Raw genomic sequence first — 24649 nt, 5'->3', positions numbered from 1 at the left:
ACACTGAATATGAGTTTTGCAAGTATAACTAATAACTATTTGTAGTTCAGAACTATGAAATACCATATCATTATTGAATACGTTTACCGATAGCGTTATAAATATTTTTAACCAAGTGTACAGATGTGTATGGAATAAGAAGTACAAACGAAATCGGGTTTCGTTCGATTTCGTGTTGGAAAAAAATAAGAAGATAAATTGAGTTGATGAAAAGCGAAACACGAGCGTAAAATCTTTTCCCTAAATCGGCTAAAGATGCAACGGCGAGTACGTCGCGTCCATTATTACACATCTCACGTCGGTCGATCCGTCGCCGGATCCAGATCACCAGTGGACCAACAGCCGGTTTTATGTATTTGCACGTTGATCGTGCGTTCGAGGTTGCAGAGACACGTACACGTTGCGGAGACGGACTGCGTTCTTGGACATTGTACGCTATCGCGGTATTCACGCGAAAATGATTAAAAACGGTTTACCGCTGGGCCCAAACGTAATCCGAATTTGTAGGTGTAATAATAATTAGTATACAGGGTGATTTGACATTCGTTTTCTTTTCATCGCGCACGCATTATAGCCACGCGCATCATCGTGCAAGGTGACTACTGTACTCCGGTCGGTCGCGATAATAGTCCGTCGTACGAATACGATGTGTGTAATGTTCGTCGTACAATAAAATATACATTTCGTAACCTATTTAACACATACGGATAAAACGGATCGGCGTTATTAGATCACATACGCGCACCGAAAACGACACGCGCTGCAGGCACACACGGACGAGTTCAACCTTGCCACGGTGAAAAATAATTACACCGCGAGAACGCGCCCGGTAATTAGTGATTTATTTATATATAATTATTATTATTATTATCACGCCCGTCCGGTGGAGGTGTACACATTATACGTACAATATCGTATAAGTAATATTTCGACTTGTGCACCAGTAACACGGTGAACGCATAATACGATATGATACCTGTGTAACATTGATTACGGTCGCGCGAGGATAACGATTTAAAAATTGTCCACCCATTAATGAGAAAAATAGTAAAAAAAAAAATAAAAAAAATAAATAATGAATAAAAAAAACACGTGCGGTGCAAACATCGTGTCTACGCGAGCACGCGCGCGTGTGTGTGAGCGCTATTAAATTTTCGTCAACGCTTTATTCACGTTGATTGCCCGTGTGTAAGTTACGATACACATGTGATAAAGTTGTATACACCGAGGTTCAGGTGCACGCGTTATGCGTGTAATACCGCTGCTATGTCGAATTCAAAATGCTTTATTTTGTTTTCATTCATAATTTCATTTTTATGTTTGCCACAAATACCTTATCCGAAATAACGTACTACCTTTATGATTTAATTCTCAATATTCGTTTGTTTCACAGATGTATAATCTATACTTTAAATAACAAATAAATTAAAAATAATCTTACAAAACTATCGATTTAATTAACTTAATTTTATTCAATTTTAGTTGTAGGTTACAAAATATTAACTGTGGACCGCGTGTTTGGTATGCTTAAGATGACCATACGTCCCGTTGTCCCCATTTTTGGGACACTAAAATGTTCCGTTTTCAGAAAATAGTAAAAATAGCGATAATCAATTTTAATCTGTTGATGAGTTATTGTTTCTACGAGTATTATATTTAACTATTATGTGTGCATGAATGTGTATATACTGTATTACTGCATGGATAACGTTTAACGGAAAATAACTACACTAATAAAATATAAAAAAACCTATTGTGGAGAACGATGTATCAATATGGATGTATTAACCTAATATGTTTTAATACCGCAAGATCAGCGCTAACAAAAAATGATCTTTCATGGTTCATTATTTCGGTATTGCAGTAATCATAGACCGTTTTCTTTACGACGTTTTTTCTTTTTTATAAAAAAAAGTAGTTTTTAATAAAATTTAATATTTTTGTCTCTCATAACCATAATAGTATCAATATTCGTCAATTACGTCAAATTTGGACACTACCTATATAGTATACATCTATTGCGCCGGTATAACAACTATACAGTACAAGTAAAAATAATAAGGCTAAAAACAAAAATTAAAATTAAAATCAAACTTATCATTCTACATACTTATTATATATATTTATACTAATCCTAAAAATTTTGAAAAGTTCTTAGGTCTAATTGGTTATTAAATTTGTTATGTCTATTTTTTATTTATTTTTTTTGTCATAAATTTAAAGTTTTGTACTTTTATGATAACTAAGAGAACACGAATTATGATTGTTGTGTTATATTATTTTTAAAACTTTATGAACAAACAAAAATATTTGAATGGGGTGAATAAAAATATTTTCCATACGCTAAGTGAAATGCTTCATAGGCATTTGTTGTTCTTTCGCCTGATATGTTACACAATGACCAAGGGATACTGAGGAAAAGTTGCATTTTCATCAATGTTTAATCAATTATGTATCAATGAGGTAATCGAAAAATGTATTAACTCGAATATCGATCAACGCAATAGATGTAAACCTTTTTTCCATCACATAATTTTTCTTTCTTTACCTGCGATTTTTGGCGCAATTGATATAAAGCCAATAGTATATTATTTTATTAATAATTATCTAATAAACAAATTTGCTTTTAATCAATTTTTTTTTTCATACCTCGTTTTGACTAGAAAAATATATGATCACCTTTGGTACACTTGACGTACCTATAATGTTAATGGAGTATAGACCTAAAAGTTTAAATGGATCCGTTGAATTTTTTCATATATATATAAATATACATTTTCGTTCTACTCTCGTATTTAACGTCGATTTATATTTTTTAAATCCTAAAATGGACCTTAATTTATAAAATATTATATATAATTTAAGTATGAACAATACTATTGAAAGATAATTGATTACAGGGGCAGATCCAGAGGGGGGTGAATGGGGCGATCGCCCCCCTTCGTTCACCGTAGCAGACTTAAGTTTTTGACGTAATTACTTCAAGGGTAAATAGAGAAATCTTAAGCTATTTTTATTATACCTAACTTATGCTGGTACTATGTTATCACTTATATTTATTATTTGGTGATATACTGATATCACAGTTATATACTACTATCATGATGTTAAATATTCGTATCCAAGTTTTGTGATTGTTGGTGTTTCTGAAACGTGATAACTGATAACGACCAACGTAAAAATCATTCGGTACCTCCATAATCAACAAATTTGTAATTATAAACCCTATTGTTATGACACATATTGGTATAAATAAAAAAAAATATTATTATTATTACTATATAATGTTTTTTTTGAGACTTTTTTTTATTTAAATAAATAACCTATATCAAAATTAATGTTTTTAATTTTATCTTTATAAATATCTATATCATGTGTGTCCGTTAAAAATTGCCCCCCTCCATTATATTGGTTTGGATCCGCCCCTGATTGATTATCTTTAATTAAAAAAATATTTATTTTTTTTAGATATTATTTTTTTTATATACAAATCATTGATGCAATTACTTATGATACATAATGATCAGACTATATTATCAAGTTTGATTTTAGTTGGATTTATATATATATATATACAACTGATTTTTTACAATTCAAAATCTGAGTTAATAATTATTTAATAAGTTAATAAATTTATAGTTAATAAGCATAGCATTTAAACTGTAGTAGAATAACATTGGATTAACGTTGAATTACTTCCCCTACAAAACTTTGTTATATTTGCAGTATTTACCATTATAAATTAAAAAATATACGTACTAATTGTTCTTCTTCCTCTCCCCAGTAAATTCACTCATGTCCATTAATAATTCAGTAAAATTAGATTGGTTTTTTTTTTGCAATATATATGATTTTAAGTTAACATTTAGTGTAAAAGTTATTTAAAATATACTTCTATTTAATTTTTTTTTTCTTCTTTCTTATATATTATATTTAAAGCTACATTAGTATAAGTCATTATACCTACTGTATTTTATTTGTATAAACACTTCAACTGTTCGCTGTTAATTCAGTTAAATTATCGTTACATTTTATTTTTTGTGAATTCCACTTGTACTATAGCTATGTTTTAAATAATATGTTATTACTGAACTAATGTCCATTATATGTTATACGCTACAATACTATATGTTACTATTGAAAATTAATTTATTTCATAAATAAATAAATAAGTAAATACCGGTTCAGTTTTAAATTTTCTCTAGTTCTTGCGGATCAAACGAAATAACGCACTTATTGTACAATTAGAATGATGTATTCTGCTGGTGCAGCGATTTAATGGACTGGAAGACTAAATACATTTCCCAAAATCAAATAAAAACTGTTATGTCATACCACATTATGTTATAGGTATACTTTGTTTTCCGACGAACTTCAATAATTAGTTATTATATTATTAAATCTATTATGTACGACGATCATTGTTTAGACGCATTATATAATAACCGATTTAATCAATTAATTGACATTTGATTAATTATTTCAAATGATTAATATTGTAATAAATAAAACCAATTGAAAATCATGATATAATCGTTTTTTTTTTCTTCAAAACACTTATAACATGTTATGACGTATGCACTATATTGTGCATCAACAATTGTTTTCTTCGTAAGATCTATAGCAAGTGATAGGTTGTAAATCCGAATTGAACAGTCGTATTAAAAATATTTTTTATTTTTTTATTATCATACTCAACATTGTAATATTATGGAAAATACGATCTACATTAAAACGTGTGAACTATATCATATCGTATAACAGCACAGTGCCTATGTTCGAATTTCGGAAATTAGTATTTTTTTTATTTTTGAGAATTTTTTTCTGATCATAGCAGAATAGGAACAAGTATATTATCTACATTGGATTCCGAATGATTTATTATATTAAAATCAAACGTATATTTTAAAGCAAAAGTCAATTAAACATAATCGTTCTTTCCAGCACTTGTTTCAAACTGGTTTAATTAAACGATACAATACGAGTATAATCACATTGCTTCACAACCGCAAGTTTCGAAAATAATTTTCACTACAAGTTATTAGTGTTGTTTTATATGTATTATGTTGCCAACGCTGATTTTATATACGGTCAATAGTATTAGTGTATAACAAAAGCATTAGAATACGAATAGTCAACGCATCGTGCGAGGATCGTTTTCTTTTATTATACTTTATGTTGACTTGTTTAATAAAGTGATTATTTTTTCGATAATTAGTCAACAGATTAGTATCATTTAATACGATATATTATCACTAGGTATTACAATATAGAAATCTTCAAGTTCTGTGGTAATCCGTTTTCGATTAAAATATTCTAAATCCCTTTTACGATCGCGGAACTTTTTTTTTAACAACCTGTTGGAAATATGTTCGGTACGACCATGACACATGATTTTTAAAACTATATTATATATATATATATTAAGATTATCTTGGTTTTTAATCGACGGATGTGGACGGCCGGCACAATATTTTATTATAAGGACATTGTTTACGATTTGTATCGAAGTGAAAAATATTGATATTACGAATCGTACTAGAAACTAATGATTTAGTAACAATATATATATAATATAAATGTATAATATTATATTAAATAAAATGACCGCATAATGCGATACCTATTATTATTATTATTATTATTATTATTATTATTATTATTATTATTGTAATTGTTATTGTTACTGTTATCGTTGTTTGAATATGTTAAACCATCGTCGTCGTCGTCGTCGATGTAAAGGAAGTGAGAAAAAAATAGAATATTTGCACATTATCATGCAACGATAATTATATACATCGCAAAACGAATGGCCCATTATAATACGGAACGGAGTTAAATAAGCCTTTACGTGTTAAGATGTAATATAATCAGTGAAAAATCGAAGACCGGAAGTATGCGGACACGATAATTTCTATATTACACGTTTTTTAATACCATACAATTAATGTTATTAGATGTAACGACATTATAATAATTGTTGTACCAACACATATTTATGCGGGTTTTGAAAAAATAATAATTTCTGATCAATTCACACGTACATAATATTATACACTCATGGTTCACTCTGCACTTCAATAACGAAAAAAAAAATACCTCCGTGTTTTTGGGTGTCGAATGCTTTCAAAGGATAAACAAATCCGTTTCAAAAGTCTGTGTTCTAACCTTTTGGGTATTCTATATCATAATGGCTGTAAAGAATGACTATATATTTCAACTGTAAGTGGAAATAATATAAAATGTAATAGTTACCGAAAACCCTCTAGTATACACTTAAGACGAATCGCACGAAGAAGACGATTGTATCGTCAAATTAAAAATTAAATCAGAATAATTGTATATTATATAAACGTAACAATAAATTGTTCACTTTTTTAACATTTCATAAGTTTTTTAATTTGATTAAATGACATTTAAAAATAATTTAAATGATTTACAAAATGTATTTTAAGAAATCGAAACAGGAATCAGAGACGACATAAGATGTAAGCTGATAATTTGAACGTAATAGGGATGAATAAAGTTAGAAAAATAAATTCGTCAAAATAATAACAATAATTATTTCACATTTTTATTAGGTCCAGCGTTTATACATTATAGGTATAGGTGTACGCTAGGTATTCTATATTATGTTTTTATTGTGCTTATACTATATTATGTTCACATACTCGCATATTCCGGAAGCATATTATTTGGTTAATTTTTTTTAAATCGTCTATTTTTTGCATTATTTGATTTTTTCGATTACCGTTGATTATTTTTAGGATTATAATTAATTAGTTTTATAAATTAAACAATTTAAATAAATTTCTCGAGTTTTTCTTAACATCGTGAACGTTAAAGTGCAATACAAGAAAAACTGAGAAAGAATGAAAATATCGCTTAGGCCTAAACTAAATTTATGTATTTATATATTTTTGAAGAATCATCAGGAAATTTCCACATGCAGTTTTAAATGACTAAAATAAATTAGCGACTAGCATGGATATATTCAGTACTTTAAACACACGATAAGAGTCATAAATTCGGTTAGTGATCAAAGATAATATTATAAAATACAATATATACTCAGGGGTGCCTGTAAGAGGGCAATAGGATCCCTTGATATTTTTCATCTCGATATCAAAATTAAATTTTTTTTTTTCGGTAGATAAAAGATGCAGTGGTAAATCTTCCAATGACTTATATTTACTTAAAATTTGCTTGCCCCCCTCCCATTGGATTAATTTCTGCGAGCGTTCGGGCTATTTAATAGATCATTAGTTGGTTATAATAACAGTTACATTGGTAGCTTAAGTATAATAATTTATACCGTTTACGATACTTTTTTTTTCAAATATTAAACCCATATACTGGTAAAATTATAATATTCAATATCAATGTTGTCGTTGGTATACTTTATATTATGACACGTGTAATTGCTGTTTGGTATCAATATGTTTGAAACAATTAATATTCGAATGAAAGTCATTGTGCACACTTGTATTAATACATTATATACAATTGTAACAGTGCAAAATTAATTAGACGAACCCAATTCATCCAAAATGAATGGTCTTACTCGTACTCAATCATATAATTTATGGACTAAACGGCTAGGTAGACAAAGTATTAAGTAAAAATGTATTAATTTAAAAATGTTATTATGCGCCAATGTAATAATATCGCGATCACGTTGATCAAATTGGAAAATTTGCTAAGAAATAATTATGTACTTCCGTTGAAAGACGTTTACCTAGTTTTAATAAACACACACTCATAAATAGTTTAGTATTCCATGAATTATAATTAATATATATATATATATATATATATATATCAACTGGTTATTCAATTATCTCACTGAACGGAATGAAACGGAAGTGTTCAAAAAACACGGCATACGATGGGTAAATACATTATTAATTTGCCCGTACGAGTAGTTTTTTTCAATAATAACTACGCGTGCATGAGCGTCGTGATAATTCAAGACTTTGTTAGGCACCGACTATAATATTATAGAATACGCCCAACTGAAAATAGTTTTTAGTAGAATCCGGACGGATATATTTAACGGGATTTGTTTGTTTTGTCGTATTAAATTATAATAACATACGTGTCCATAAAATGTTTTGAATACAAGTCATTCACACGAGGTGTACAATATAATAAGACACCATTTCGGTTTGGCGAGATGATTATTATTATTATTATTATTATTATTTCGTATACATCTATGTACGACAATCTATGAATAAATAGAAATATATATGCGGTACGCGCTCATGCAACTGTCGTACGAAATCTATCCGTTACAATAGACGGATTTTTACGTATATTCAGGCACACGGAATACTAATTCAAAATGTATAAGCGAATATGGTTAGAATATGACTAGAATATACTGTAGCACGGCATGTTAACATAACACGGTACTAATCTATTACAATTTTTTATTTGATTCCGTTACTGTATTACGCGACTGTGTAAAGTGAAAAGCTTATAATTTTATCGATTTCAATCATGCGATAGAAATACGTTATTTTAACGAATATTTTTATGTTCTCGTATATCAATGAGTAGAACGTGAAAATCTGCCGCTGTCTGGATGATTCGTGAACCAGACCTACATCGCCCAACAACCAGATCGAATAACGGGATGTTTCGCCCTATCGATAATTGTTTTATTATCATCCCGTTTTCCCCGTGCGCCACTAACCGTACGTTGTTCGCATTCATTTTGTAAATATGTTTTCTACGAAAATATAATAATAGTATTAACAATAATAATAAAAATAATTATTCTCGATTTCGTCAAATCCGATTCGGATATTGCATCGGTAATATTGCACACGCGCGTATAATAAAACGTGAGATTTTCGTTGGCGAGTACGATTTTGAAAAAGTCTCGGTCACAAGATGATAAAAATAAAACACGAAATATACCGACAGTTGCATTCGATTTCTTAAGGTCTAAAGCTCAAACCGCGTCGGCGCTGCACTTATTACCGCTTACCCAGTGATTATCAACCTTCTTAACGCCGCGACCCGTGTCGGCCTGGCTCTAAAGGGCCCAGGCAGGATTAACCTGGACTAACCCCCATACTACAACATTCATTTATTACTCGTATATTGAAATTAAATATATCTAAAATATGTAAAATGGTCATTAAAATGTAATACATATAGATTCTATATTTGTTATTTTAAATAAAAAAGAATAAAGTTAAAAATTCTCTTAATTTAAATTTACCGTTAAGTATTCAACTTTTATAAAAAAAAAAAAAAATTATGCATGCGTAAAATAAATACATTTAATAATATATATTATATCATATGAAAAGTCTTGTCGTTTCTTTTGACGATTTTTCTATGTCATCTATTAGTTTTATTTTATTTACATTTAAAGTAATATCTTTTTCTATAGCCATAAGCATTAGTGGTTCTAAATTTTGCTGATCAAGTGACGATCTTAATTTTGTTTTTATTACTTTAAGCTTAGAAAATACTCTTTCACAAGTGAATTGAGTTGATGTCAATAACATTATGTATTTAAAAACCTAATTCAAATTATTGTATATACCATTATGACAACATAGTTGGGTAATAATTTTAAAAGCACATGCTATACATTTCCAACAGGTGTTACAATTTATCGAATCAAGTTCATCTTCTGAATCAGATGTCACTACTTCATCTATAATATAACCTTCACCATCATTATCGTTCATTATGCCATGTTTTTTTGGAATAATATTAAAATAATAAGAGGCAAATTGTTTCTATTTAAGTAATACAGTATCTCTATTAACATCAGATCACTTTGTTACAGTTATCAAGATATCCATAGCATATTCTTCAAACTTTTTGATGTATTCGTATATTTTTGGATCTTACCATTTACATCCTTTAATATATTTTTATTTGGAAGTAATCGTTTTTTAATACTATTTAATATCAAGATCATTCATCCATAATAATTATAATTTATATTTATCGAACTACAGCGCAATTATAAAACCTGACTAAGATAATAAGAAGTACGATTTACTTATTCTAACTATAAATTTAAAAATTAAAAGTTAAAATACTTAACGACTACGTGTTCCTCGTAATTATTATATCCAAACGTTTCGTTACATTTAAATATACATATAAAAAAAAAAAGAGCGGGGGCCCAGGCAGCGATTGCTGCCTAGCTGCCTTGGCCAGGCCAACACTGGCCGCGACCCACAAAATAGGTAAAAAATATAATCAGTAACCTCATTCCCCCTCCCTTCCTTATAATAAAAACTAATTTAAGCTCTTATCTGTTCTACCAGTTACATAATATAATAGTATATTTATACTATAAACCAACTTTTTCATTATTTTCATTATGGTTATGTATTATTTTTTCATTTTTTATGTAAACAAAAGTTTGTTTTTCTACATCAGCATTTCATTGACTCTGACGAGTGCGACCCTTCATCTAAAGGTTCTTGATCTCCCTAGGAGTCACAACTTCCAAGTTGAGAAATTCTGCGCTAACTAATAACACAACTATATGATAATTAGAGTACGGATTTTAAAAATCAAAATACGCTATAAAAATGTAGTCTAAATTGACGAAATGCACTACAAATGTGCAAAAAAAAATTTATTCAATGATAATTATTATTTTATTAATTTATTTGGTATTAAAGTAATTTAAAACAAATTAAATCGTTTAATGAATAATATTTTTTTTAAGTATTATAGTATTATAGTATTAAGTATTATATTTATTTTTAAAATGAATAATCATATTATACATTTTCAGTTTTTCTACCGTGACGTCTATATATTAAAATGTTTGGTAGAGCTTAAAATATGATCGGGTCTTGGTAAGTGTCATTAAGCTGAATGTTTTCACCCAATAGTACTGGATTTATTTGTTGTATTATTTTCAAACTTTTGTTTTTACTTGATGGTTCATGTAATTCTGTTTTAAATGTTTTTTTCCTCGATCCCTGAATAGAATGAATGTTTTCTTATATTTCATCGCAATTATTGAAAAGTTTCTTATAATGTCATAAACGATACATAATAATCGAAGTCGATTACATTTATCTTTATTTTAATTGGTATATTGTGCCTGAAAAATGCAATGTATCTGTATCGACTTCCGTTTTTTCGTTTCACCTCCCTTCTTTCACCTGTGGTATGGAGATATTGACTCCCAATCAACAACATTTTGCTTCCTATTTACAGGTTAGGGGCTACTGGTTACAGCGAGAGAAAATTCTCTGTAGGTACGATTAAAAATATTGTTGACGAATATAATAAATAAATGGAATAAATCTAAAAAAAAAAAAATTCAATTTATCAAGCTATAAAACACTATACTATAAAACTTGTGATTTGAACTTGAAAGAAACATTTTTTAAACACTCCTCTCGAATGATTTTTCATTGTATAAATTGATCAATATATTTCTAAATAACTTTAATAATATTTCGCTGATTTTTAGTTTTTTTTTCCAAGTATTCTACTGAGATTTATACACCCAACAGATTGTATCAGCTTCAAAATCTCCATAAAATTGAAAATGCAAAGATGAGCAGCCGTGAACTCAGCATTAAATTTTGCATGGAAATATTCGCAGCAGTTCGTGGTGCAATTTTTTATACTCAACATATCAGACCACAAATCCGGGAGAAGCTTAAGTTATCTAAATAATTGGCGCAAAAATTCAGTGAGTTTTAGTGGGAACCTCAATTCGTTTTCGTTAATGGGACGCAATACGGCCACATAATTAATGGCAAGGTGATACACTCAGAGCTGGTACGGACTCGTCCGAAAAATGGATTTATAAATTCTCTAGAAAAATTGTTTTACACCTTTTTTTTTTAAAAAAAAAAAAAAAAATTTCCCTTAGATAAATTATGAATTAATGCACGAAACATCTGAAATATGCACAAATATACAACAATCATTACTTATGCAGCAAAAAAAGTCTGTTATCGTTTAAGCTATTACGACGAGATTCGTAAAGATGAGTGACAAAAATGAAAAAAAAAAAAAAACACGACAGAGAAAAAATATATAATCGTATAAAAATCCGCGCTCCACAATGATGATGCAGCGCGTTCAAGTCGCTGAACAGTATTCCGCCGCCGGACAACAAATAAACATCAGTGGACACACGTAACACGCGAGATGTACAACACGTGTACATCAGGTAAAACGTGTACATACATCGAACGAATACCATATTATAATATATTTTCACATTCGTTGGCCCCGTTAAGCATTTCGACCTCCGCAACGGTAGTAGGTACGTCATAATAACGACAATCGTGTTATTATTATTGTTATTATTATTATTATTATTATAATGATTATTATGCAGTGGTATATTATGATGTAATGTTTAATGTACGAAAATCGTTTGTGACTACCGCCTACTATGCACGCACTCACCGGGCGCGCACAGTTATTATGGGATTCGCGCAAGCGGATAGATAATGTGAAACGCGAGCGCGCTCATCCACTCAAAAATCATGAATGTAAAATAATAATATTAAACAGTAACGAGTATTATTTTAGGGGTTTTCATTTTTCGAAGGAAATAATGCAATGGAAAAAACGTGCACGTAAAACAAACATAGAAAAATAAGTGCAATTATCCGAAAATGCACGCAGCTGATTATTGAAATATGATAACCGATTAAAAAAAGAATAAGCCAAAATTACGTGAGGTATTTAGCAGGACGTCGAGATGTTCCAGTATATATAATATTTATATTTAGGTATATACAGTAGAACCTTGATTATCCAAACTAATTGGGATCGTACGTAGTTCGGACACGTGAAAGTTCGAATATTGTAAATTATTTTAATAATATTCAATAATATCCTTGATCGTTTACATCGGTTGCTAGCCAATCAACAGCGTCATCGTAGATACATTCATGAAATCCATTTATTGTTCCGTCGGAAGAACATAACGTACACGTACATTAGTCATGGTAGATATTCGACACTCGTAGTACGCATGAAGATGTGTACGCGGTAGACAACCAAACTAAACTGATAAGTTGAGCATGAAAAAGTCGTTTACATAAATCCATCGCATCTCGATTATCAACAAAACATTGTACGTATGTAAATGCGTATACACGGATAGTTCAAGTTCTACTGTATGTGTACTATATCGTCTGATCTCTCCCTAGATTTGCTACTGTTTTCAATCGTAACGGTTAACGAATTTAAATAACGACAAAAATTGCTTCCGATTTTACGGAAACGTGTTGCAGTTTCCATTCCTCCGTTATTGGTATTTATATGATTGATCAGCAGTTATTCCCGATCGGTCATCAATATCTGGACGTGCAACTTTTGGATTTTTTGCCCCGAAAAATAATGACGAGAAAAAGAACGCTTGATTAACAATTTATTTTCACTTTTCCCTCCGGACATCATAAAAGCGGTCGATTTATGTGTATTTTTTTTTTTTTTTGCAATTTTTAAACTATACATTATCACATAGCAACGATCGCCTCGATATTCTCACCGAAAATCGTACAACAGTTTTGGGATTCCATTAATCAATTTGTCAAAACACCGCCTACAAGGTTATTGCAACAAGGTCTCACGATCATCATTGTTTTCTCCGATACGTATGACCGCGGTGGTAACACATATTTTTTACAACTCGTCTTTAATTTTGTAATGTTTAACAAACGCGAAAATACGATTCCACGATGTTCAGCGTTACCACGAACTCGGCTTAGTGTATTTGAATGCGACCTCCTTATACACAAAATTAAATTTTTTAACGGACTTTAACAAACAATAATAACCATTGTCATATTATACTTCTACTGCCGTTACTAATCTCGCGATTAGGTTCAATGTCTATAAGTGCTTGAACATTCCAACGGAGTCCCACAAAGGGCCGTAAATCGTTCGATATAATTTTCCCCTGCTACCATTATGCTAAGTAAATAATGTGGCGATCGTTAAAATCAATACAATAAGACGGATAATAATGAAAATAAGTGCTGGCCGTACGGTGGTTCGATACGGTGTACAGTTGGTGGACGCGCGGTGTTGCAGAGCGCAGTGGCGGCTAGGGGGCGCGACGCGTTCCACCGAACTGCGCAGCCGGTGGAACACGGTGTCGGAAAGAGCGAATTACCGTGCACCTGTGAAATCGAGGGTAAAACAGGTAGTAGGTGGCATTGTGCGCCCGTTTAGCCGCGGCCGCAAGGTGCGAGAACGATCAGCGTTTCGTTTTCGATCGCAGCGGGGAACAACGAAACCTCGGAAACAAACGCGGTTTTCGGCGCGACGGCGTCCGTCGCCGCTCCGTAGTGACGAGTCATCCGTCCGACATCAATCGTCCGTTTCGTCTCGCTGTTTTCCGCCTCGGACGCCTCACCCGCGCCACCCGCGTACGCACGGCACTAAAAGTACAATTATTTCACCTCCGCGCGCACACACACACACACACACACACACACCCCTCCTCCCCCGAAACGGGAAACATTAATTATATAAATATGAATTATTGTAACGCGTCGCGTCGGGACGATCTCTTCGCGCGCGCACCTGTAGCACGCACCCATCGTGTGGGTGGGGGGGGAGACGTTTTTCGATTTCCCCCCCCCCCCGTCTCCTTTTCCGTCCGGCCGACAGTTGATCGTTCCGAAAATCAGGTACGGGTTTCCGCGTCAGCACGAAAAATACGAACGGGTACGCGCGAACGTCGCGGCGCGTGCAACGTGCACACAGGCAAGCGATTTCCGTCGGAATAGTGACGAAACGAGTTCCGGAGGAAAATAATCGTTTTTTCGCGATACTCGAGTGATCCCGAAGTCGAATGACACATTTATTTTTTTTTCGTCATCCCGAAAACCATTACGTAAACACGAAACGATATGCGTTCGAGTAAGACGTGTTGACGGTCCGGTCATCCCATAGGCGCAATTTGGGGAGGACTTTGAGGGGCTTAGTCCCTCCAATATTAAAATTAGCCCCTCCAAAAATTTATGTTTAAATTAAAGTATTAAATCCTTCATTAGTTATCTAATCTACATAATACAGAAAACGAGATCAATCAATTTTTATGATATAATTTTTAGGACCTATTAAATGTGGATGTAAATACACTTCAATCAGAAATGCTTGTGGTAAAAAACTGTGTGACCCGTAGAAACCCCAGTTTTACTTTCGAAAATATCAAATCAATCATGGATGCAGAGCTTTATCATAATTTATATAAACTGTTATCATTATCTTTAACAATTCCCATTAGCTCTGCAACACGTGAAAGATTATTTTCAGCAATGAAAAAGATTAAAAATTGGCTTCGAACATCTATGAATCAAGATAGATTTACAGATTTGTCATTAATTTATATAGAAAGAGATTTATCGAATGAATTGTCTAACGAAAAAATATTAAATAAATTTGCAATTTCTAACCAAAGGTTCCAATTATAATAATATACTTAATAAAAAAATGTACTATATTAAATTTATTTACCTAAATTTTGTTGTTTTTTTCATACAAATATTTTTAGTTTTATTAATAAATGCATTATAATATATTAAATATAGGTAAGTGGGTGAGAAAAATATGATATCGCTATATCGGTAGTGAATGGGAGGGGGGTACAGGGCAGAGCCCCCCGGGGTTTTTTTCATTTAAACATGTTAAGCCCCTCCAAGTTAAAAACTGAAATTGCGCCAATGGGTTATCCGTCGTTTCGCGGTCCGGATTCGGAACGCGATACGCCGGTTGTCGACGGCTGACATATATCGGCATGCACGTTCAGGACACCGCGGCCGGCCTTAGTCGGTCCGACAACCTTTGCAGCGATCCGATTTTCCCCGTTTATCTCGTACACGTGGCGCGCGACGCACGGTGCGGTGTACGCGAAGGGTTTTGAAAGAGTTCGTCAACAACAGATTACCGTTTTGAAATTGACTTGTCTAACGTTTGCAATATTAACATGTTCCTCGTAAGCCCTGATGCAGTTCTCCCAATTGCTATTATGAATTATAGGTTGTTGAAAACGCATAAAAAGTCATCGCAAAATGTCATCCAGAACGCAATGTATATGATCTGGCTAAGGTTTCGTTGTACGTACAAACAGACCCGGGTCGTACGTGAACACGATGCAGACGAGGATTATGTGAATAAGAAAAAATGTTTTCAATGTTGTTTATGATACACGCGGAGTAGTACGACGGTCCTTGTCATAGACAGACAGTGGAAGTACGTCGCGAAAACACCGCCGTCTAGATAAACAAAGTATTATCCATATTATCCAATAGCAGTTGGTCTGTTTGAAAACAAAATGTCACATCGGTATCTACACAATAATAATATTACTTAAAGGCGACAACACAGCATCAGGCAACGGATTTCGGTAGGATTTTTAGGGCGGACACGTCGGGTACACACGAATAACGTTGTCGTATATTTACGAACATGTTGCGTGGGTGGGCCGCGCGCGTGATCCTAATGGCTATTGAGATTATAAATCACGAAGTCCGCTCCAAGTTCCTTATTGATTCACCGAGTCCGGTAAAAAGTCTACAAAACCAAATCGACCCCGGATATATTGCGTCTAATATTTACAGAACAACTTCAACAAAGCTTCTGATTGTCTTTTATAGAATTTTCTATGACTCCGATTTGATTTTCATCGAAATTAGTTGTAGTTTCTTAATTGTTGAATTGTACAATTTATACATAGAAACCGACTTTGTAGAAGAGTTGGTACGGTTCAAAACTATTTTTCAAAATTTTCCGTTGGAAGTCAAAAATACTTTTACATCACTACTGAGAATACTGAAAATATCGTCTTCATAGGCATCGTTTTCTAATATCGAAATTTTTTCAGAATTATTTGCACTTACCTTCTTCAAATGCAAGTGGCAAGAAGTTGTTTTCTGTTTTAAAACGTGTAAAAAATTATTTTAGATAGTCACAAGGAAAATTACCAATTTATCCATTTTATGCATAGAATCTGATTTGGTTGAAGGAAGGAAGTGGGAAGAGCTGATAAAAAATTTGCAACTATTAAACCTAGAAAAAATATATTTAAAGAAAAATAAATAATATTAACTTTTTTTTTTTTTAACTAATGTTAATATTAAAAATCACTTTAATTATTATATGTATATTTTTGAACCAATTTATTAATAATATAATAGTATTTTTTGACTGTTTTCCATTTATTTAAAATAATTCTTTGGAAAACTATTTTGTGATATTAAATATATATTTATACTTTTTAGTGCAAGTAGATTAATTATATTGTATTAATTATATTATTAATTATATTAGGTATATTTTATAGTAGTATTTAATTATTTTAATCTATAAATTGAAACCAAGAATTTTTTCATTTTGATCCCATTAATACCTTATTTTTGGGGTGGGGAGGGGGCAAAAATGATTTGCTCCAGGGCGGTATCGGCTCTTTATCCGACACTATACACGTATCGTCCTCGACAGGAGTGTGCGATTCCATTGAATAAATCGTATGTGGTAAAAACACGGCACCCTCCTAATAGTGTACTCAGACCACTTGGCCGACGATTCTTGATTTTGTCTATATCTTAAATTCCTTCAGGGAACACCTAACTTATTGTTTGCTACTATAATTAAAATATATTAGAAGGCGAAAAACGCTTTTAACATTAACATTATATTAATGTACTTCCATGAAGTTATGATTCCAACAAGTTGTCCACTCGAAGCCACAATAATATTTTACACAGTTCGTTTTTCAACTCGAAGCTGGTCTTACATTTTTGCACGTATTTTATTATACGATAATATTAGAGCTTTAATTTGATTTATTTATTTTTTTAATTTGTGATTAATATTTAACAGTTATTAAACTAATGTTATAATACTCAATGATGCTTTATTATTGTATTATTGTTCTATAGGTATTTACTACAAAACAATTTAATTTTTATTTTTGTTTCAATTTTTTGTACATTTTTTTATTTGAATCTTGATTCACGTGCTTTTAAGAGTTTATCATATGTGAGAGTTATTTGAGTATTCGAGTAAAATGTACATACAAAATTATAATATATACTCTCTGTGGCACTCAGGAACAATAATATTATTTCGTATTGTAAACACTTATACACTTGGCGCTGTACATACGACGTGCAATGCACCCGTTGATATTAACGAGGATTTCGGTGTAATGTTCACGTTTTCAAAGACGTTTAATATTTAAATATTGAATAAAATGCAATAACTGTATAGTTGTTCGAAATAATTTATTGTGCAATTAATAAATACAATTTTACACGCTTTAAATAATGCTAAAAAGTGTATAAATTCAGTAATAGTTTATAAATACGAGATTATGTAAATTTAAAAAAAAAATTGAAAAAAAATTAAATAATTAGGCTATATCACAGATAAATCATTATAAAATATTTAAAAAATAATAACTCTATGAAAATAATTACACAAGCGAACGAAACTACCTATATAATAATAATAATAATAATAATAATAATTATAATATAATATAATATAAATATACGTATTACAATATAATTTGTTCAAGTCAACAGTGTTGCTCGTCTTTTACTTTCTACAACTGTTTACTTAGTTTTTTTCCCTTATCCCTTACACGCTAAACGTTTACAACATTATTTGAAACTCATAAAGAATATCCTAAGAATATTAACAACACAACGCTGACACAATGTTATGCACACGGTGTACACGGAAATCATTTTTTGACTGAATGCGATGTTTCGATTAAAATAATCGTTTTATATGCGTGCGGTCAATTATTCGAGAAATACGAGACGGTTTGCATTTTCCACCCGAACTCACTCAAAAACGACCCCCGAAAAGGACTTCGCGGGAACGACAATGATCGGCTTTATCGTTCATGGTTTTAAGACTAACGCCCTCGACGGTCTAGCGAAATGGTTCGATGTACCCATTCGTTCTTAATGAATTTGAATCGTTCTCGATTTATGTGTGCGAGTGTGGTAACATCACGTTTTCTACACTGTACGTAATTGTTTTATATTATTACACGTATATGCATTATGTACCGGAAAATTGTACCGATTACATTTTATCAACCATTCACGGTAAATTGACCGAAAGAGCTTTCAAATTAAAGGTTAATCACGTAGTTGATTATTGAACAGAAATCATATTTGTTTTAAATTTTCTAATTTTGTTTTGCATGTTATATATTTCAAATTGTTTAGTGGGGTGGAGGGTGCATTTTACATAACGGATATGTACGATTTAAAAAAACGTTTTAACACCCCCACAGAAATTTTATCTGATGAAGTTTGCATTCTCACCTGGAAATCGGCCGCTTTCGGCACGGCCACCAACTGTGTAATGTGTCGACACATAAATTATACCTACATAAAAATATTATTTAAATACATAAAATGTCGAGTAAACATTTGTTTAAAAAAAAAATACTATAATTATATTAGGGGAAAAATAAAAAAGTCGGTGCATTTATTCACACGTGCAAGTGAACAGGATCAACCGAAAAACGTTATGATGGCTTGTATGGAAGGATGGGCAACCGCGAAAATGATATCGACCGCGTACGGTGGGTCCTTTGATATACGTATAAAACCACGAGGTTGATGATCGCGCCGACCAACGACATCGATCTGTTAAAATACTATATTCATGTATATAATACGTGTGGGTTATTAACGAGTAACATTCGTGTCAATGGACGTCGATTTTCGAAATCACTTTCGTTTCAGATACTCGTCTGGAAAATCCACAAGCCATTCATGAGATTAAAAATATAAAATGAAAAAATGCACGCTTACAGATATATTTACGAATATTATTTAATAATAATAATAATAGTTGTTTAATCGAAACTTAAGTGTACTCCTATGATATTTAAACGATAAAAAATAACGTATGTAAATAAAAAAGACGACCACCGTTAGACTCGAAAATTTTTATTGTTATATTATTTTACATTTATTTACATGTATGTCCTAAAACATGAACTGCATGCGTTTTTATTACATAGGTAAAATTATTACTCTACGTATTACTGATCATTAAACCGACCAATCAAAAACAATTTAATATTTATAATTACACGTACTAAAACTACACTTATTATATAATATTATATACATAAGAATTATTCGATTAGGATAGTAATAATCATATTAATAATAATAGGTGTTTTAGCGCGATAAAAAAAAAAAAAAATTATACCTTTAGTCGAAAAACAATAAAAATAATGCGCAAGTACTTGCCCGGAATGCACCCGGAAGAGGTTCCAAAAACAATAATTTTTAATGAATAAATTTTATTTTTTTCACTTCTTCTAATAACATATGGATCATGAATGTGATGTATAAAATATCTCCTTACATACTATATAGGAAAACACTTACCCTCCTCAGAGAAAGAGACAGAGAGGGGGAGAGAGAAAAAAAATCGTGGCTGCTAACAATCACTGCAATTGAATGCTAGTTGTGTGTGTAGCGCATGTACGTCGATCGCACTTTTCGATTCAAAGTTCTTATAATACAAACAATGCTAAACACAGATTTTTGTACGAAAAACAAAACCGTAAAGTTAAGTACCTACGTCTTATTTGTATGGTATTATAGCTGCGACGACTACACATGCGCGTTCACGTGATACTGCAGTCGAATAATCGTTTCGCAGATGAATATTCGCTTATACTAAGATCAATCACTTGGATGGATGTGGCTAACTCAACAAACGTGAACAGCAGCCTTTCTGACATTCTGTTTACTCGAATAAAATACTTGGACACTAAATTTTAAACGGTACAAACGCGTCATGATAACGGAGACGCTATCGAATCGTCGCACCCTAAAATCCCATACTTAGAACGACTACCCTTATCCTCCGATTCAGGTCTGAGCCGAGTACATGTGTGCCCATCGCGTTCCCAAAATTGTACTACGGTGTACTCAGTCACAAGTAACCAGGAGCAGATATATAAATTGTACGGGGAACGATCCCATCGGCTGACTTTCGCTATTTATTTACGCTTTTTTTTTTTTTTTTTTGGAATTTCTCCTTTTCGTGTTGCAACGATTCTATTATTTTACCGTTTTGAGGCATTCGCAAGGAAAATTAACATTGATCGTTTTAAGACGCGAAACTACAAAAGGTATAAAAACTCGTATTGAACGATAGTAGATCGCGATGGGCGTATGGGCATAGTATCTAATTGCTCCTTAAGGGTAATAATTTAGGACCGTTTCTCCGACTGGTGCATAATATGTACAATCATTTTTATATATACACGCGTAAAATATTTCCGAAACGTACTCGAAAGATTATCTGAAAAGGCTACAACATATAAATGTACATACACATAAATAACATTACGTTTTTCTACCACCTGTTGATAATCCTGTTTGATAAAAAAGAAGATAAAAAAAAAAAAAAAATTACAATACGAAAACGTTTCTCGTTCTCCTCTCGACCACGCCCGTGAGCGTAGCACCTGTGTCACGGCGACCTACGCTCGGTCCTTGTCGTACTTGGTCAGTTGCAACGGCTGGGTCGCGGCGGCCGCGGCCGCTGCCGCTGCTTTGATCGCTCCCTGTTCCAGGGCCCGGTGATGCAAAGCTGTGAAAGCGGCCATTTCGCGCCACGAGGCTATCGTGGACAGCACGTTGTTGTGGTGCTGGTGGTGATGCTGCTGCTGGACATGGTCGACGGGCCGCTTCGGGTCGGCTGGTAGTTGCAGGTGATGTCCGAAGAACGGCGGTCGGTCGGCGGCGAAATGTGTGGCCGGCGACGGGGCGCGGCGCGACGCCGAGCCCACTGTTTTTCCGCTGCCACTGTCGTTTTCGTTGTTGTTGTTATTGTTGTTATTGTTGTTGTTGTTGTTGTTGTTGTATGACGACGATTCGTCCGACCCGTCCACGTCGTCCATCGGATCGTCGACCACGTGTCCGGCGGTGGCCTGTTCGTCCCTGTCCGCGTCACCACTACCGCCACCGCCGCCACCGCAGTCGTCGCCTTCGTCGTCCGTCGTCACGTTTATCTCTTCGGACGTATCGGACGCCGCATATCCCTGCTGCTGCTGCTGCTGTTGCTGGTGCTCGACCTGTCGTTGGAGGTGGTGGTGCTGCTGCTGCGGCATCAGCGATCGGAAAGCGCTGTTCTCGCCACCGCCCAGCAGACACCTGGCCACCGCGACCGGGCAAGGCGGTACGCCCGCGCCACCGTCCGTTCCCCCCGTGGACGCACCACCGGTAGACCCCGGGACCGGTGGCGTGGGCGTACCCGCCGCCGAACCGCTGCTGCCGCCCGACACGGTTGACGCGGCCGCCACGCCCGACCGACGCGATTTGTTCATGCGTTGGTGCCGCCGCCACTTTGCCCTCCGGTTCGAGAACCACACCTGCAAATGCGTTCACAAGTAATGTTTATGTACAAAAGTCCACTCTGCACGCGTTATGTGTACGCGTAAATAATATAATTTTTGTCGCTACAAGCTCCGTTCGACGCGGCAATACGGCGTTGGTGAAATCGTTCAACGTTTCCCGAGACACGTTTTCAAAACGAATCGGGCGAAATAGATTAATAAGATCATTTCCGTCCAAAAACACGATTTTTCTGCGGGGGCCATTCGTTCTCGGATGGAAATCTCGAGGCCGTTCCCGCGGCCCAACCGTACGGGCGCAGATTTTCGAAAACCCGATAACCCAACAGATTGGTTCCGCAACCGCAGTATCGATATCGCTGCGAAATTGTGGAAATCGTTTCGGAAGTTTAGTTATCGCGCACGCAAGTACGAGATGTGATCGATGAGCGTAATCATAGCGGTTTTTTCGTGGTTTTCAAAGGTGTTACGTGGTTTTTTTTAGCTAACTTTGGTGTACATCAAGGTTTATGACTTACTTGGACTCTTGCTTCAGACAAACTGGTTTTGGCGGCCAGCCGTTCGCGAGTGCTCACGCACGGATAGTGGCTCTTGTCGAACTCCTTTTCCAACTCATCCAGTTGGTCTGGGCTGAACGTGGTCCGGTTGCGCCTAAACTTCGGTTGCTCAGACCCGCTGCCACTGCCTACGCTTTCCAAGTCGTCTTTGCAGCCGTCCACGCCGCCGGCTCCGTCGCCTGAAATCACACACAACCAACTCGTTAGCACCATCGAGGCGATAAAAAAATATCACGGTCTACAACGCGCGTCGTTATATACGTTATATACGCCAAATGACATTTTATCGATTCATCATATGTTTTACTGTAATTTATAAAGTTCTTTTTTTCCCGTTTTACCTTGTCCTTTTTTTGGAGAACGGTAAAACGCGGTGTGCATGTTAAATCATTCATAGACTATTACAGCGTTTTTAACCTCGCCGATCGCATATCAATCTGATAATAATTGCGTTTTTCCCGCGATATGGTAATATTCAGATATATGGTTAAAAACCAAACGTAGAATTTCGCTAACTGCTCATCATTTTTTCGATACAATTTTTTTTTTTATACATATTTCCTCCTTAAACAAAGATATTCACCATTACGGACTGTAAACTTTACATGGAATAAATGGTGGATAAATTTAAGAGAAAATATTTAATTCACTTTATTACATTTTTTATTTTTAACCATTACGGTGACTTAATACGAATACGAGATGATTATTATTTATATTTTTGCGAAACATATACATTATAGTAGTTTGGTATTTTATAATCATATAAATATCAGTAAATATATTGTATTAAAAAATAATTGTAGTAATAAAATCCTATTTGCTATAATGACTCTATCGTCCATCGGCGCTTAACGATAAATCCGAATTAAACTATACGCTTGGACATTCTAACCGGACCGATAAAGTTATACTCCGAGTTTAAACTTACTGATTTAATTGATATTGCAATTTTTTATTGATACCCGGTAAATCAAATCGGATCAAATATGTATAAGAAATTAATTAATTACAGTCCTCCTATTTAATTTAATAATGCAATTTCTTGCAATTATTGCAATTTTTGTATACTTAACGCGCTAAAATATAGAAATTATTATTTCCAAACTGATTTTACAAAAAAAAATATAATTACGACGTACATTTTTACATGTAGTTAAATGTAGTTTAGGATTTTTAAAATTATATTTATCTGAGTTATTCACAAAATTCACAAGTTTAGAAGAATCAAATAGTCAATTACTTAATAGTTTAAACATATTTAGTGAAATGGAAAATATTTCTAAAAATATTCCCGGTCCCAATGGAAAAACTATATAAAAATAAATTAAAATATGTCTTAGAAATAAATGAAGGATATAAAACTACTAAGACTTATTCTGAGATTATGACAGGAAAATAAAATTATTATTTAGATATAACACCAAATTTTTTAAATTATTTTTAACAAATGTCGTCGTTGAACGTACTTTTTTACTATATAAACATATTTTAAGTAACAGACGGTACAATTTTCAAGAACACAATTCAGAGATGTACATAGGTAATTACAAATTTTAATTCGGAAAAATGATATATTTTATAAATATTATATTAATGTCCGTAATATTATTTAAGTAAGTAATTAATGATTATATATTTGATATGATTTTACTATGTAATTTTAATGTATATTTCATTGCGATTTCGATACATTTTCATGGCGATT

At 33.2% G+C, this 24649-nt stretch overlaps 1 protein-coding gene across 1 annotated transcript in view; it reads right to left on the bottom strand.

Annotated features, from left to right (window-relative positions):
* Positions 1-21035: 21035 nt before the first annotated feature.
* LOC112689017 (paired box protein Pax-6-like) overlaps positions 21036-24649 on the bottom strand; it is a 52471-nt gene continuing 48857 nt past the window's right edge. The window contains exons 6-7 of the mRNA XM_025562509.1: positions 22903-23120; positions 21036-22402 (exon numbers count right to left, since the gene is read on the bottom strand). Of these exons, the coding sequence (XP_025418294.1) occupies positions 21512-22402; positions 22903-23120 (1109 nt within the window). The 3' untranslated portion in view covers positions 21036-21511. The remainder of the gene's footprint in view (positions 22403-22902; positions 23121-24649) is intronic.

The sequence above is a fragment of the Sipha flava genome, unplaced genomic scaffold (genome assembly GCF_003268045.1).
Source record: "Sipha flava isolate LNK unplaced genomic scaffold, YSA_version1 41_pilon_pilon, whole genome shotgun sequence".
Classification (NCBI taxonomy): Eukaryota; Metazoa; Arthropoda; class Insecta; order Hemiptera; family Aphididae; genus Sipha; species Sipha flava.
Note: the sequence above shows the minus strand (reverse complement) of the source record. Positions and strands in the feature narration are given on the sequence as shown.